We start from the raw sequence: 18,320 nt of genomic DNA, 5'->3' as shown, positions 1-18,320 counted from the left end.
AAAAAAAAAAAAAAAAAAAAAAATAAGTATTTATGTAGTGCCCACTATGTGCCAGGCACGGTTCTAGGTCCTATCAGTGAAAGAACAGCATAAAGAGCCCTGCTCTTGTAGAGTTGGCAGGGGTGCAGGGAATGGCGGATGGAGACAGAAAGTCAACAGTGTGTAAAATAGAGAAGGAAATCATTAGAAAGTGTAAGTGCAATGTAAACAAGGGGAAGTGAAGCTGGAATAGAAGGATGCAGAGCTTTCTACATGTTCCTTTCTATATGTTCTTTCTACATGTCCATGTTTTATAAGGGGTGGTTGCATCACTTAAGCAAAGATACGAGGGCTATCCAAGGAGTTATCTAAAGAGGAAAGAGCTGCGGGAAAGACCCCCAGGGTGGGTGCACTCACATTGCTGGAGCCACAGCCAGAAGACCGGTGGCTGGACTAGATGGAGCGGAGGAAGGGAGTAGAGAAGGGCTGTGCCCCTGGAGGCCTTGGAGGCTTCTGTACCTCTATCACTTTTACCTTGGTGGGTGGGAGAGATGTGGGGTGGAGACCTGCAGGGCTCTGGGCTGAGGAATGTTCCATGTGATCATGATATAGATTTGTGAAACAGGGTTGTAAATAAGGACAGCCTTTCGGATTAGGAAACAGAGCCAAGCCAACTGTCCTTCACAGAACTGAGCTCTACCATGCATGAATTCTTTGTCATTTAAGGCAAGATAGCCGGTATCCACCGTTTTTCAATTCTTCTCCAGCTTAAGGCACTCAGATCTCTCATTTTCACTCCTATGCACGTATGGAAGGACAGCTATCTAGAACAGCGAAGACACGTTAAAAAATTCAAAGGTGTTTACTTACAGCTTAATTCTCCTACAGATAAAACTGCCTAGGTCTTACTTGTTGTGATCATATCCTAACAGAATTTATAGTTGTCCAGAAGTGAGGTGTTTCTGAAAGTTACATTTTATAGATTTCTAAGCATGTGGAAAGAATTCTAAAACAGTGATATACCTTGAGGGACCCTTATCAGGGACTGAGCCCCCCTTTCCCCTACCCACTTGGGGCCAGAGGATAGTAATAAAGCTTTTTTAGGGGAGGGGTCATTGGGCAAATTTGTGCTCAAATCTTATCATAAATGTAGAATATTGGCAGATCTAGGTTAATTTAAATGGTGTTTCTTAGCCTGCCTTTTTGGCACTGGGAATCAAACTTAGGACCTTGCGCTTGCCAGGCAGGAACTGTGCCGCTAAGCTATATCCCTGGCCCTCTTAGCGTATTTATAATTGTAGAAGAGAAGGAATAATACAGTGCCCAGTGCTGTCATTAAAGTAGTTAATACATGTGAAAGTTTTATGACCTCTAAAGTGTCATAAAGACAGGAGATGCAGTTATTTGGATGTTTGTATTGTTTTATTTTTGTAAAAAACAAGGTTCATATGATCCATTTATACATTTAGTTTTTGGTGCTGGTGCTGGGGATTGAACGAGGACCTCATGCAGGCTGGACAAGTGCCCCACTGCTGAGTTACACCACAGGCTCTGGTCTACTTTCTTAAATCCAGATTTCTTCATACATCAATGCAACTTTCCTTCTCTGACAAGCTTTTGGGTTTGTTTTCATTTTCTCCAACAGTGCCATTAAAGTCTGGCCTCTCAGCCTGGAAATTGCTCGGCTTTCAATAAGGAAAGAAAGTAGAATACAGCATCAAGGGGGTGAAATTCTAGGCTTGGAATGTAGTTCTATCACCTGTTACACATGTGACTTCACATCTTGGAGTGTCAGCCTTCATATTTAGGATGCAAATAAATATATGGCAGGTGCCTCTGAGAAATACGTGAGATAAACATTTGTAAAGTTCCTTTACAGCATTTAGCCTATAGTGTGAACGTCGTTGAGGCTAAATCCCATTTTCTCCATTTCTGTCAGGTATGGGATTCCCAAGAGACTAAACAAGATGCGAGAGGCACGGAGGCCAACGGGGAATAATGAAGAGACAATTAATTTTCTGGAGGAAGGGAATGAAAGGGGGAAGATAGAATGACTGAGTCAGAAGGAAGAAAATGCAGACGGGAAAATGGATCAATGATAAGGGAAAGTAAGAGTCTTCTGTAGGAGGTGAGCACTTGCTCTCTTCCTTAGACCATCAAAGGAACCCATGCACTACCAATACTGGAGCCCAGGACTTCTGAAAATACTCCTTTTTATCAACCAGAATATTCATGCCCTTCCTTTCCAAACAATTTTATGGGCTTGCAGCTTTAGGAACACTGATCTGTCTTTGCTCACTCAGTTTTTATTTATCCCTATCTTAAAATACTTGCCCAAATTTTAGGTGATAAAGGGAATCACAGCTCTAAGTTGAATTTCAAGGCTTCTGTTATAATTAGCAACATGGATTTGGAAGGGGAAGCTCTTGGGCAGGCAGCCTTCATCTCTCTTTTCTTGGAGAATTTTACTCTTCTTGACTCTGTCTTTATTTTTTAGAAGTTTTTTTCCCTGTTGTAATCTAGGTTAACTTTAACTTCTAATTTTTGTTTTTTCATTGTGTAGGCAAACTGTACAAGTCTTGCATTTGTTTTTGCAACTTTTTTTTTTCAACTCCACCCTGCACATGCCCAATCTCATCTGAAAGGGCTGCACTAGCTAATATTTGGCTTCTTATTTCACAAACGGTCAAGGGCCCACTGAGCAATTTAAACCCAGTATTTTGGTTTAATTGGTTGGAGTTAAAAATTTCACTTGAATCACCGTTAGAACTCAGTGTTCCCTTTTATTGCATTTCCTTTGGGTTCCACGTTTGTTTCCTTAGTTACAGACATTGTTTATCATTGAGAATCTGAAAATAATAGACATTATATATGTAGTAACCTATGAAAGTAGTAGATAGATCAAAATGTTGGTTGGGTTAAAGAAAATTCCATGCTCTTATTTTTCATGTACGAGAGAGAAAAAGTCATCACATTCCTCTTTCCACTTTCCCATTGATCTTAAACTTTACCTTTGCAGAAAGGGCCTTCATAATATGGAGTGTACTCCATGCGGGACAGCTTTCACTCTTTAAAATTTAACAATATTTGCCAACTTAAATATTACACAACACATGAAAAGGTCATATTTATACTGCCCTCAAATCCCCCTGAGATTCATTTCTAGTCTGATAGACAAAATACTCTTCTGGTTGAACAAAAGCAAAGACATGGGCAAATTTCACATCTATTCATTCTCCAAAGCCATTTTCAAGCAAATGTTTGAACAACACAGATTCTCAGCATACAACTCTACTCACCTAGATAAGGCTGTATGCCTTAATGGGGGAGGCGGAAAAATCTAGAGTGTCACAGTGACAGTGTGTGCCCCTCACCAAGGGGAGATAGGATGCAGGGAGAAGCAGTTTACCTAGTAGGATCACGACGCACAGAAGGATGGCCACCAGAGCCCCTGTGCTCAATCCCGTGGGGTGGATGAGGGCCTCCGCATGGCAGGACTGCATGTTCCCATGGTGGTCACATGCACAGACCCGGACAGTCACTGTCCCAGTGCTGCTTTGAACTGGGTAGTCGTTGTCTGAAATGACCACAGGGAGGAGATAGGTGCTCATCTCATGTCTATTATAGCCATTTTTCCGAGTTAAGATTCCTGCTGTGTTGTCTGGAAACAAAAGCAGAGTGGTGAATGTATGTGGATGTCACATGTCTAATGAACCAATTGTGATGGGAATTGATAGACATAGATATAGACACAGATATACATATAGATACCACAGACACAGAGATAGATTGATAGGGAAGGTAACTTCAGCTTGTTTACCTTTATTGTCACGAATGGTAAAGTTTGAACCACTGGTTGCTTCAGGGGCCAAAGAGAAGGAGAATTGGTGTCCATTGTAAGGATCATCCTTGTCAATGGCTCGTAGGGTCTGGATCAGCTGAAACAAAAGCCATAACATTTTGATAACTCAAGTGTTTCTTATAGTTTTTCAGTAGAATGTTTGGTTTTATGATGTTATGGCTTGTGTCTAGATATCCCCCCACCAAAGCCTTATGCAGTCACAGGTGGGGCCTTTTCAAAAGTGGCTGGATCTAGAATGTGTGATGCTGGAATTGATTCCTGGAGCAAAGCTAGGATCAAGGGTATTAGGATTGAGGGTGTGAGTGCTACCTACCCTAAATAGTCTGGATAAGATATAAGGGGCAGAAAGAGCGCCTCTGTTGCTTGCTTTGCTACCTTCTGCCCACCATCAGCTGTTTCTCCTCTATGATGCTTGTATGCCATGCCACCCTGCTTTGGAGCCAGCTGATTATGGACTGAAACCTCTGTAAACTGTGAGCTAAATAAACCTTTCATCCCTTAATTTGTGGGTGGTGGGTGTTTTGTCTCAGCAATGATAAAAGTAACTAAGACATAATTTCATTTTAATTAAAAATAATAACTTTCAAAAATTTTCAAATAATAACCTTTATTCAAAGAACCAATGGGTAGAAAGCCATAAAGCAACAGATAGTTCTTGATTTTGGGGGTCTTTTGGGATATAGATGTTTAGCAGCAACACTGGTCTCTACCAACTAGAAGCCAGTCATGCTCTCCTAAGTTGTGATGATGAAAAATGTCCCCAGACAGCACCAAATATCCCCAGGGTCCCAATCACCCTGGCTGAGAAACTGCCAGAGTAATACAAAGCTATAAAAGATCACAGCAATCTTTGACAACATTGCATTTTAACAAAATGGAAGCCTTCTTTGGACAACCATTTAGAAATGTAGTCTTTGCATGAACACAACCTACCAATTTGCAGAAAACTTAAAAAAGAAATTAACGTATAAAACACAGTAACTTCAGCTTCCCACTTTTCCATGTGCTTTAATAGTGCACTTCTATTTTGACAAATTATAACATAATTTTTATCTCATTGGCAGAAAAGTCCTATTTCAGGTGGTGACAAATTGGGTAAAACCGTAAAACATTCATGAATTTGTATGACTTGTACAGATGGGCAATGTAAATAAGTAAAACTATGAAATGTAGGCAATTGTAAAATATGTTCTAGTTATTATTTTTGAGTACATATGGTAATTAAACTATCTGCTCATCAATAAGATTTTTCCAATAATGCTGGAACTAATCTATTTTAATGAAAACTTAAGACTAATTTAGAATCAGGATCAGTCTTGGAGACTCACAAACTTCCAGTTCTTAAAAAACTGTTTGTTCTCTTATGCAAGTTAAACATTTGTCCTGGCTCTTATTTATGGTATTAATCTCCTTAGCATTCACTTCATAGATAATTCAAAACTAGCCCTCAGCTCTATGTATCATCTGAATTATTATGAGATCTAAATTAATCTTGCAATTTGAATGTATTTTCTTACAGAACTCACCTGATCTGCCTTTGCTTTTTCACAGACAAAGGTTTCGTAGAACTCAGCAAATTCTGGGGCATTGTCATTGACATCTAGAACTTTAATATATAAAGGTACTCGGCTACTTTGCTTTGGATTATCTGCCAGAAATAAAAAAGAAAGAAATAGCCATTTATATGCTGATCACCAATCCTGTTAAATAACACACATTCTTTCACTCCCAGTCGTGCTCATACTCTCCAAGGACACTGAATACCAAAGTGGGAACAAGAAAGAAGAACTGGGTAGTCTGGTATCTCTGCAGTTGGAAATACCTGCTAGAAAAACCTACATGTGTTAATGTGATACACCTGCATACTAAACACTATGGTGACACCAAATAAGGAATGGTATTTTAGAAGTAGATTTTTAAGGAAGCCAAGGACATAGGCAGATGGGGAAAAATATGGACAAAAGGAAGACAAATAGACCACCAGGAAACCAAAAGATCGTTAAGGGTCTTAGTTTCAGGGAACCGTCATGCTAAGAACTTTGCTATATGAGTTTAAATTTTAGATGCTTCTGATGTAGATACAATTGCTGCCCCATTTTATGGATGGGGAAACAGGCACAGAGAAATTAAGTAATTTATCTATTTTCACAGAGATAGAAAGGAGTTCAACATAGGTTCAAACTTGCATCTGTCTGACTCTAAAGCCCAGGTTTTTTATCTAGAATAATGATAAACAGAGTCAGTGTTTGAAGACCTTGAATAAATGAATTATTTTGGTTGACTTCTGTGGTAGCCTCCTGGGTAGTTAGAAGACACACTCCTATTGTAAGGATCAGGAATTGGAATCTCCTCCCTTGCTCTTTTCTTCCATTTCCCTCACATGTCTATTTGTTTGTTCACTTCAAGAATTTTTAGTGGCCTTCTAGTATCTGACGTGCTAGGTATTATTTGGGATACTGGGATTAATGGAGAACGTAACAAAGATCTTGCCTCCTGGAGATTTAGTGCAAGAGTGAAATAGACAAACAATGTACACTAAGTATATAATGCACCAGGTAGTAAAAGCTATGGCGACTTTAAGCAGGAAAAAGGTCTGGAGAGAGGAAGATGCACTACCCTGAGAGTATGACAGGGACAGATTCACTAATGAGACAAACATCCCTGAAGAGGAAGATTAAACCATGGGAGTATTTCTGGCTTCCTGGGGAGAAGGTCTTGGAGTGGCAGTGAGTTGTTTTATACAAGCTCTTGGTTTTTCATATGTCAAAGATAGGTAAGAAGTTTCAACAGTAAGATTCTTTCAAGGTATATGCTCATTTGTTTCATTGATACTTATAGTCTATCTTTGTTCATGGCAAAGAAAGTTTGTGCTATCTGTTACTCTTTTGTAAGAATCTTTTGGTTCATGTCTTATATTGAGTAACTACTTTGAAGATAATGATATACAGTATAATAGCTATTGTTATTCTTTTATTTGGTTATGAAATTTGTTTTTTTTTTCATAAAAAAAAGATTCTTAAGATGCCATGCATCTAATATTTTTCTTATACCATCTTTCTTAAGTTAGAGCAGCTGATTATGAATTTTAAAAGATCTTAATCACTAATACTTTCAAATGTGTCACAGAAAACTCAATCCTAAAAGAATTTTGAGCATAAAGCTTAAAAAACTTATGAAATGACTATATCAGTTAAAAATAAAATTCATGGTGTTTTGAAAAATGGTTCTTTTTTTTTTTGTTTGTTTGTTTTTTTGGTTTTTCTCCGGTACCGGTAACCGAACCCACGACCTTGCGCTTGCCAGGCAGGCGCTTTGCCGCTGAGCTAAATCCCCAGCCCCGAAAAATGGTTCTTTTCAACAGAAAATCATTTTGTAATTTTAAAGCTTTAAGGATGCATTGTTATTGGTATACTCACACCAATCCTTGGCATAAATTCTGAAGAGCAAATTCCTGTCTAACAGATCTTTAACGATGTGTCCTTATCATTATAAGAGAGCAGTACTTCATTTTGCCTGTATTGGTAATTTACTATTCCACCTTATATGCTTCAGCTACTTCAAATCTCATGAGCTATGTTGACAAAATACAACTATAATAAACCATTTGATGTGGAATATTTCACACTAGATATCCAACAGAGATAAAAATGTTTAGAACTTTTAAAATTCAAAACAAAACTAAAAAAGGCTATAATTCAGAAGCCTACTTTTAACATTAAAATATTATTTTAAAATAATTTTTTTCTTACATGCTTCAGCTCACACATTATATTTACAATTCACATTCATTTTCATTGAATATAATCATTTTATTTGAAGTGTTCTTTTGGCACAATTTTTTCTCTGCCTTAAGTTTTATAGGGAATATGACAAAATTTATTCTAAACATTTTATTGATTTTGTGCTGGTTTGCATTGCTCACTTTGTTATACCATGGAGAAGTGATGATTGTGTTTCTTCATTCTGTAAAGATTTGAAAATAGAAATTCTACAAAAAGCTAGAGAATGAATACCCAGAAGATTTCTGAACAATGTCTGCATTTTAAAGATACTTGGTCCCTGTTGTCCAATGCGTCCTTACAAAATGTCTGAGGGCCCATTTTTTTCCAGTTGTTTCTGTAATGTTCTAACTTAAAAGCATTTTGGAATCAAATCCAGTGAGTACACACTTAGTCTCATTTGAGAGATGCATTCTTATTTTATTGTTTCCAAACTGGAAAACTTGCAAGGTTGCTGCTCATTTATGAATGAACTAACACATATTTAGAAGAGATATTACTGCAGATCATTCAGGGCTCTTCCCCTCAATGGGTATTGAGCAGGGTCATCCATATGGGGTGAGGCGTTTCAGCCATGCTACACCAGCCCTTCCAATGACACTCACTCCATCAATCAGGACCGTAGCAATTCTAGATTGGACTTACTAATCTCTGTCGCTATCACTGTAATGTTGTGCCATAGTACTGTTTCCCGGTCAAGAAGTTTCGATGTAAAAATTGAACCATTTCCAGAATCAATGTTGAAGATTCTGTCCATATCTGTGTGTCGATCAACAGAGTACCTGAAAATGCAAAGGAGAATTAAATAGGCTTTCCTTGCAGTTCCTATTCTCACAGCATACTATTCTTAGAACATGTTATATTCATTCTTTTCTATTTATCATGCATATTTAAATATCTATAACTTCATTTTTTTTTTTTTTTTTTTGGTACCGAGAATCAAACTCATGACCTCAGGTTTGCTAGGCAAGCACCTAAGCCACTGAGCTATACCCCCAGCCCTATAACTTCATATTAGGCAAAATATTCTGAAAAATTAAATCTCTACAATTGAGGCCCTTGTCATAAACTCAGTAGACAAATTGCATGGTTTTGAAGATCACTACTATAGTTTCTTTTTTTTAAATGTGAAATTTGCATCAGGTTTGCGTGGTAATTACTGTATTTTTAACTCAAGCTTGTAGAACCTCAAGATTTTAATGAATATGCCTTTGTGTGAACATACAGGGCATCCATTTTATTTACTATCCATTTTATTTTTAAAATCATCCAGTTGAAAGAAACTGAAGATAACTAGTATGACTGAGGTTAGAAAGGAGGTAAGGAAGGGTGATACTGGAGAGAGAGCCAGAGTCCAGAGTGCAGAAGGATGAGCTGGTCATGGGAGGAAAGTGGCATTTATTTTACTTTTTATTTTTATCTTCAAATATTTTATTTATTTATTTACTTATTTTAAATTTTTTATGAATGTATGTTTGCAGTAAATGCTGATTTATCGTGGGAAGGTGGTACATGTACACAACACAGCTTCATTCTTTCTACTTCCCCTCTCCTTCCTCAACCGCCATCTCTTCTTGATCTGTCCCCCTCCCATTTGCAAAAGATCTATCTCCCTGATTCTTATTGTCTTTCTTTTACTTGCTTTTAAATTATTTACACTTTGAATTTCTCATAGAGTGAAACCATGTAATATTTAAGCTTGTATGTCTGATTTATTTCACTTGCTATTATATCAAGGTGCATTGAATTTCCTACAAATGACTGAAAGGTATCCTTTTTGGCACAGTAATACTCCACTGTGTATAAATACCACATTTTATTTATCTATTCATCTACTAATGGACATATAGGCTGCTACCATAATTTAGCTATTATGAATCGTGCTGCTATAAACCTGGGTAAGCACGTATCACTACAATATGATGTTGTTAACTTTTTCAGGAAGATACCCAGAAGGGGAATAGTTGGGTCAAATGGAATTTTTATTTTCAGTTTTTTGAGCAATCTCCATTCTGATTTCCTTAGTGGCTGTACTAGTTTACATTCAAAGGTGGGATTTATTTTAAGCACAAGGTGAATCTACTAAAGTATTCCAAGCAGAAAAGTGTCAGAATTTAAACCATTTAACAAAGATCATTAATTAAATTGAGAGAATGTTTGGATGGTGCTTTTATAAGCTTATGAAAGAGGAGTGAGCAATAGGATTTAAAGAAGATCCTAAGTTTCATTTTTGATATGTAAATCTGAAGTGCACAGGAAAGTCGAAGAGGGGTTGCCTATTCTGAAGCTCAAGAGAAAGATCTAGACTGACAACTTAGATTTCTTATCCAACTGTTCAGGAAGCAAACATTCAGTGGAGCATGAAAAGTGCTAAGGACAGAATCACCTACAGGGCTCATAGCAGATACTTGTAAGGACTAGAACAGTGCCTGGAACAGAGTAAGAACTGCACAAATATTCAAGCATGAGAGTTCGGAGAAATTCAAAGGAGACCAAGAGCAGTGTCTTAGGAGCCAAAGAAGAAGTGAGTCATCAATCCTGGAATGTTTTGTCATCTCATTTATAAATTTGTTATTAGTGTTAATTAATTACTTGTTCTGGTGACTACTTTTTTGAATAGACATCAAGGGCGAATTATATATGTATGTTTATTAGCAAAGAGCATTAAAAAGAAAACTTTGAAGAAAGTTGACATGTTAAAGACATTAGTAAACCAACTGACTATTTCGGCTGCAGTCTCAAAATTTATATTATGGTAAGAAGTTTAACAATGTCAGTTTAGTAGAAATATAAAGTAAATGACCTATCTACTCAAACTCATATGGAATTATTATGATTGCTATAAGAAAAGTTGTTACTAATTTAGAATAGTGTACCATGTCCAAGATTCTATTTCAAGGAATTATTTTTGTTTAAAACATAAGTAGTGAATTATAATGAATATTTCGTCTTAATAAAATTTATTTTTATTATCTAGCAAGTGTCTAAAAGAAATAGACATTCAACTATTGCAGGCTATTTAAACTTGATTTTAAAGAGAATTAAGAAAGTTCACAGTGGGTACATATAAAGTTACATGGGAATTTTAGTTTTCTATGTACATAAGCTAATTTTTTTATTATCAAGAGGTTTAAAACAGGTGAAAAAGCTATTATTTTTGCCATTTCTGTTGTGGATCACCATTGATTAAGAATTTAGGCACCAAGATTGAATTTACTTGATCACCTCTCTTCATTTTTAATTTAAGAATGATAAATATTTATAATGCATAGTTAATTACAAGAAGGAAATCTCAATATTCATAAGCTTTGTGAGAAATTTAATAATTTAACCTAAGAACATATTTTTGCTCATGAAAAATGTCAAGCTCCAGAAGTGCTGCTTAGTGTTTTAATAAGCTGTTACAATTATGTACAGCAATAATCTTTATCGTGCTTTGTCTTGTTGCCTCCTGCTTTAAAATTGCAAGTTTTACAAGTAATCACATTTTCACATCAAGCCTTGAAATAAAGGGTAAGTGATAAGGAAGTTTCAAATTGAAGGCAGCTTTAAATTTTAAAGAGGGATTAACTATTTAGAAACTGCCAAAAAAATTACACTATTTTTCCATAATTGGGAAATTAAAAAATTAGTAGCAAACCTAGACTATCTGCATTGTTCAGGAAAGATGCTTGCATACAAAACCTTCTTTGTATTTTGTTGTTTTATTTCATAGCAATTTCAATTTTTATTAAGGATATTTACTGTCAAATAACATTAATTGTAATCATCATTTTTAGAAAACAAGGTAATCAATTCTGTCATGGTTATAGCAGATCACTGTGCTGGGGAGCTCCTTTTTTAAAAAAATTTAATTCTAGTACTTTATTGTATTCTATGATTAAATAATTTGTCTTCTAACATATTCTTAAGTTAGGGAGATTTGTGGGTTGGAGAAAGGTGTGTGATTAGATGAAAATTTCTCATAGTAGGTATTTATAGTGGCATAAAATTCTTTCATGGATATCAAATGGTATTTGTGGTAACAGTTTTAGAAGAAAATTATACTTATGATTAAAAAATTAAACATGGCTACAGAACAATAAATTGATTTTGGGGGAACAGTTCTCTTAATTTATTACCTAACATATTTTCTAGCACCTATGTGTTCAATATTTTTGTCTGGAATAACCCAAAACTATGTATAGATTTAGTTTCCTAATATGAGAATGAATTTTATCCTATGAAAGGAATCATTGGAACATGCACTTATATACCAATATATCTATGTGTATTTCTGGCTTTAAATCTATATCCATGTATCAAATCCATATGTACCAAGGGAAGGCTGGCAGGAAAAAACTTTAAAATTAACTAACAGCCAACCCAATCTGACAAGCTAACTACTTCCTTTCATAAAACATAAAATAATGCAGTGGGTAAAATGGTATTTGGTATAAAAAGTAACAGAGATACAGAAATATAGCCTAAATTCCCAAAAGACATTATCTCTTCAAATCCAAAACATGTTGATCTATCAAAGAGGTAATTGAAGCTCATATTTGTAAACTTGTAGCGCTAACACTTTTAAATTGGACTTGATGCTGACTTGCTGAGATTTTTTTCTGTACACAGTTAGAACAAACTCCAAGTGAGAGAATAGTTGTGAAAGTAAATTATTTGTGCTGTTTAAGTGACAGCTACCCTTCCTTTTCCTTATTAATAATATCAAGTTTGTATAGAGAAACACTGGATCCATGGAACTAATGTGTTGCTAAATTTGGGCTGGCCACAGTCCTGTTCAAGGTGTCAAAGATATTCTAGTAGCATGATGATTGAGGACTCTAGCTGCCACTGATTGAAAAATAGTTCCTGAAAGTAAGACAGGCACTTCTGAGTTTTAGATGTGGTAGTATCATAAGGTTTCATTGGAACCAAGGAGACTCAATGGCTAAGATGTGAGAAAACAACCCCCCAGCCCTCAGCATGCGTTTGTGGACTCCCTGGCAAGAGTTCCTGTAACCTTTCAATCTGCTCGCTTTATTTATGGGGTATATATTGCACAGTGGCATTCTGGTTTGCACTTTTCTCATTTAATCAACAAGGCTACTGGCCGAAGGCTGGAGGTTGGTAGACTCCCGCATTTTCATAAAATTCTACAGTACTCAAACCATCAGTGGTCCCAAAGAGCAATGTGGCTTTCCGGCAGCATGCTTTACAAGTTAAGTGTCAGGGAAGTATGGGGAAAACAGAGTGTGCTTATAGGACAAAAATTTGGATTCTGCCTTATTAGTTTCCCCTGGATTTCACAGACATAGCATGAAATACCTCTTGTTTTTATTTGCATCTATAGGTGGAAAAATCACACATCCAAATAGAGACTAACTCTGCTTGTGTTACATGAGAGTTTCTTCCAACATTTGAGAAATAGGCTCTCAAGCTCAGTGTCTGGTGTGTCTCTCCATTCACTCTCTGATAAACCTTAAAATATAGAAAAATCTTAAATCTTAAAAAAAAAAAAACAAAACCCTGAGGCCATTCAACTGAATTGCCTTTGCTACCTCTGTGCGAGCAGTAAACTCCTTGCAGTTTACCTTCTGATTTTTTTCTTTAAAATTTTGTACATTGTAGGTGTATGCTACTGCTCAAATAATGTCTGTGCGCTGAGCAAGGAGATTTAAAGATGCTGTTTGGGGTAGGTTTTCAGGAACTGTGTTATTGGGGAAAAGGGATTCCTTTTCTCCTGTGCAAGTGGTTATTTGAGTATATGTAACTGCGACTTAGGAAAGAGAAGATGCAGAAGTGTACTTACTTGATGGGATTCCTGCTGGCATCTGGATCTTGAGCTGTGACTGAGCCTATGGTTGTGTTTATCTGAGCATCTTCTCTTATTTGTAGGATGTAGGCTAGTTTGCTGAAGACAGGTGGCTCATCAACATCCTCCACTACAATTCTCACTGTGGCTGAGTCTTTGAATGGACCCAGGTACTGAAATCGAGTTTCTACACGTGGATTGGAGGCTTCTATCTTGAGGGTGTATATTTTCTTCTTTTCAAAGTCCAAGAGCTTGGGGAGGAAAGTGACATACTTAAAGCAGCCAAAATGCAGAAAACCAATTTATGAACTTTGTGTGTATGTATGGGTATGTATGTGTGTGTGCAAATCTGATAAAGAAGTGTGATTGTTGCTTAGAGAAATCATTATACATTCATTTGATGTTAGGCCTGGGATAGTAATTATAGGTATAATTAATTTTTCCCTACAGTTTAGACCACAAGGAGGCAAACTGTTATGCAATCTATGGAGGATTAAGATACCACACAACTCTGACAAAGTGTGGACCAAAACCATGCCTGCTGTTTGTTAAAAGTGGGTGCTGAGGTGCTAGCCATCATACACGGCAGGAACAGAAGCTGGAAGCAGGAATCTTCTTCCAGCCAAACCCCCTCCTCTAAGACAATCCTTGTATTGATTAGAGGGAGTCACCACAGGAAAGTTGGTCATATGGAGTAGATTATTCTGTCAGATGTTTGTTCTTACATTGGGTTTTAATTGTACCTACTGTGTTGAAAACTTGTCAATACCTGGGCCCTACTCTGGCCCACTAAATCAAAATATTGTACGTGGGGTGGGACTGGTAACACCTCTGCAAGTGACTGAGGTGTGCCTAGCTTTGCATCATGATTACTTCTTCTTTATTCAAATAATGTGAGTTAAAATTTATTTTGTTTGAGTTAATAAAATATTCTGAATGATATCCTGATAAAGAACTTGGGTTTTTTATTTGCCAAAGTAAGGAATGATTACGGTTGTCAAAGATCTTTAGGAAGAGTCTCTTTGCTCTAGGAGACAGTGAATCCAAGTGCTTATTACCGACTTTTAGTTTTAGATGATCATGTAACAAGGCTCGCTAGAAACAGAATTAATCAAGATGTTAGTGAATGTGATTTAGTTGGCGGGGCAAAATTTCAGTTTGACTCTGATAAAGCACCAAGAAAATTAAAAAGGTTAATGCACACTAATGGGTTTCCTAATTACATTATGGTATAAAACATTGGTTTGAGTGTCACTGAAACATGTTTTATTATGCTTCTAGATATTAAGACATGTTCTGAAGAGGAAAATTTTCTTGTTATTTATACGCACCTATGCTTGTATTTTTCAATAAACATAACAATGTGCTAAAGGAGGGAGAAAATATTACATATGATAAAAGGGAAATAATTAATCACAATATTTTTAGTTTAAGGCACCAAATTATTATTGTTTTTAAACTTTTTTCACACTTTGGTATATTCCTCTGTGGCACTAGAAGATTTTGGTGGTCAAATACTTGGAGTAGTGTCTGGGATGGTCTGTTTATCGACTATTCATTTATATTATTTATTTCATGTGTTTTAATGTGTGTCATCTGTTTACATGATATACTTAGGAAAAAAATCTGTTTCAAGTATACAATTAATGAATATATAATATTGTATTGGGGCTCTAAAGAACAACCCATGAAATCTTAGCCTAATTTGAATTGGGATTTTAAAAACAAAAAAATTGGTAGAATAAGAATCTAAAGGAAATGCTTAAGTGAGCTGTGAATTGCCCCCTGGTAACCTGAAAACGAATCAGAGCACAGTGTGTTTATTCACATGATATTGAATAAGTAGCATTACCTTTTTGACAGTTATAATTCCTTCCTGGGTTTCCTGGTCAGTGATGACATCAAACATATCCAGCCCCTCACCATCTGTGATACTGTACACAATTTCAGCATTTTCTCCTACATCAGCATCACTGGCTTTGATTCTGCCAATTGGTGTACCCAGTGGAGAAGATTCAGGAGTTTTAAATTGATATGTACCTATTAATCACCAGACAGACACTAGTCAAATACAGACTAAGCATACACTCTCATAAGCTAACCCCCTTTCCCGTAAGGGATATGTTCCAAGGCCCCCGTGGATGCCTGCAACTGGCTAGTGCTAAACCCTATATACTATGTACTATATTTTTTCCTGTACCATACATACCTGTGAAAAAGTTTAATTTATAAGTTAAGCACAGTAAGAAATTAATAACTAATAATAAAATAGGACAATTATAAAAACATGCTGTAATAAAAGTTGTTTGAAACGTGAAATGTTTGATTTCTGAAATACTCTTTTTAATACTTTTGGACTGTGGTTGACAATGGGTATGTGAAACTGCAGAAAGTGAGACCATAGGCAATGGGGGACTAATATAAAACCCAAACCCCTTTTCTAACAGTCCTATAAAACATCAGCATGGAATGAAGCAGATTTGTTCTTTCTTTAAAAACATATTCTTTCTTCAAAATTAAAAATGGGCTCCATTCTGCTTATGATGTTGCTACTATGATTGTTAAGAATATTTCTTCTGGGGGCTGGGGATTTAGCTCAGCGGCAAAAGCGCCTGCCTGGCAAGCGCAAGGTCGTGAGTTCGGTTCCCGGTACCGGAGAAAAACCAAAAAAAAAAAAAAAAAAAAAAGAATATTTCTTCTATTTCATGACTTATCTCCTTGCAAATAGAGAGCTTTTTTTTGTTCCATAAACAGGCCTCCAAGATTATGGTGTGACTATGAGACTGACTGAACTGTTCGAGGAGGAGGCAGGTTTTGAAGCCTTCTCTGAATGTAATCTAAGAGAAAGGAGAGAGAACTTCATTGGAACTTAGACTTGAAGCCAATTATCAGGTATTCTGTAAAAGAGTTTTTTCTGCCATTGCTCAAACTAGCAGAAGGTGGAAGTAAATTATAGTAATTTGGAGACTTTGTATAAGTAGATGTCCTTTTGCTCATATGGAGAGCTATAGCCAGTTGCAGAGTTAAGGATATAGGTAAATACACGGTGTGATAAAGCTCCTTTTTTTCCCTTTTCGATAACTCTTTTAAATTTTGTTACAATATTTTTCTCTGCATAGGTTTCTTCCACAATTTTATTACTAATTCAAAACCTGTATAGTATTTCATAGATAAACAATTTTGTTATCTCCTCATATGGCAAAATTAAGGCGATTAGAGTAAGTCTCAGTTTAAATCTGACAGGGAAGCATGTAACTAGAACTAAGTAAAATAAAGTAATAAAAACAAGATTTTCTATTCTTACTCATGACATTTTGTCAACCATTCATATGAATAGTTGGGGAAAAAAACTAGATTGTGATACCATTATAGATCTTCAGTAATATTATTTCCCTGAATATTGGCTCATTCTTGGTAAAATGATAAAATAGGTTATGTTTCTCCAATGCATTCAAGTCCAAATTTAGGGCTTCTTGCCTGTTTCTATATTCTCTGTCCCTTTGCTTTAGCGCATTGTCTGGCAACAGGTAGAGTGAACGTAAGATCCCTGGGGCACCAAGGTGCTGGTGAATCCTAAGGGCATCACCCCGTCCTGGCTTTCCATACTGAAAATGAGGGTTTGGGGCAGAGTATTGGTTACCCTGATATTTTCAGCTGTCTGGGGGGGAAATTTTACATCCCATAAAATTTGTCTTCTACTTATTGTACATAAAAATAATTGATTATCTATTTTGGTTTTCCACTTAAGTCTGATCAAATCCCCCCTTGAAAAAAAAAAACAGAATTAAACTCTTTCCTATTGATTTATGTGAATCTCCATTGTAAAAGAAGTCCATATGAGCTGACCATCTTTTAAAAATTCCCTGATAAAGTACGTGTGTTTTCTGTTCACCGATTGAGATAACTTAGGACAGTCTAGTCAGAATGAGATTTTATTCCTGGAGGAAACTTGCATTAAAACCAGGTCTTATTGGTGAAGAGGAAAAACTCTTATGTGCAGCTTGATACAAAGTCTGTGGTCTCAGGTGTGGCTTTTTCTTTCCACTTAATTATAAGTTAATAATTTTAACTATTTAATTATAAAAGTTAATAATTTGAGAGATGATTTCAGTATCTCAATTAGCCATAATGTATAAAACTATTTATGATTACAAATGGATTAAGTACATAGTTGCTTCCACAGCCATAGTTTTAGAAATAGGAAAATGATAAATCCTTTCCTTACAAAGGGTTGTGAGGATTTAAAAGAGATTACATGCCTGATTAAGTTCAAAAAACATAAAGTCAGGTTTTTCCTAACAAAAAAGCAGCATGCTGTTATACATATGTTCTGCACAAGTAAATTTATGTCTCTGGTAGTCTTTTTAATAAGGGGAAAAATAAGGGACAGAAATAATGATGTTGCTTTTTAAACAACAGCCATAGGAAGAATCAGTGTATCTGTAAAGATCTCGGAAATCACTTAGCTAATTACCAATGGCAGAACATAAATGTTCATACTTCCTGAGCACAAGTGGTGTTGTCAACTCCTTTTAATAATTTTAATAAAAGTGCCAGTTCTTACTAAGTCCATGAATTTTGACAATAATGACAACAGCGGAAAATAAATATTCTCAAGGTTAGAACTTCATAAGATGCATGAAAGAAAATCATTCAATCAAATGTTCGTACTCTGGGGGAACCGGGGGGGATTGTCGTTGACATCAGTGAGCGTGATGTTCACCGTGGTGGTCCCCGATAATCCTCCCATCTGGCCGCCCATGTCCTTGGCTTGGATCACCACTTGGTACTGTTCTCTGTTTTCTCGATCCATGTTGAGCAGAGCTGTCTTAATGATACCTGTGGATGTGGAATTTAGGGGTGGGAAGGGATGCATTGAGAATACTTCATGGAATCGTTTATTTAT

General features: G+C 36.2%; 1 protein-coding gene across 4 annotated transcripts in view; it reads right to left on the bottom strand.

Moving 5' to 3' along the window:
- Cdh6 (cadherin 6, type 2, K-cadherin (fetal kidney)) overlaps positions 1–18,320 on the bottom strand; it is a 129,540-nt gene that overhangs the window by 7,818 nt on the left and 103,402 nt on the right. For all 4 annotated transcript variants that reach the window (XM_005386145.2, XM_013515003.1, XM_013515004.1 and 1 more), the window contains exons 5-11: positions 18,086–18,253; positions 15,267–15,454; positions 13,412–13,665; positions 8,266–8,402; positions 5,368–5,489; positions 3,800–3,917; positions 3,389–3,640 (exon numbers count right to left, since the gene is read on the bottom strand). In XM_005386145.2, coding sequence (XP_005386202.1) covers positions 3,389–3,640; positions 3,800–3,917; positions 5,368–5,489; positions 8,266–8,402; positions 13,412–13,665; positions 15,267–15,454; positions 18,086–18,253 — 1,239 coding nt within the window. The remainder of the gene's footprint in view (positions 1–3,388; positions 3,641–3,799; positions 3,918–5,367; positions 5,490–8,265; positions 8,403–13,411; positions 13,666–15,266; positions 15,455–18,085; positions 18,254–18,320) is intronic.

The sequence above is a fragment of the Chinchilla lanigera genome, unplaced genomic scaffold, assembly GCF_000276665.1.
Source record: "Chinchilla lanigera isolate Chin_1 unplaced genomic scaffold, ChiLan1.0 scaffold00025, whole genome shotgun sequence".
NCBI lineage: Eukaryota > Metazoa > Chordata > Mammalia > Rodentia > Chinchillidae > Chinchilla > Chinchilla lanigera.
The sequence above is the reverse complement of the archived record's forward strand: the minus strand, read 5'-3'. Positions and strand labels throughout refer to the sequence as shown.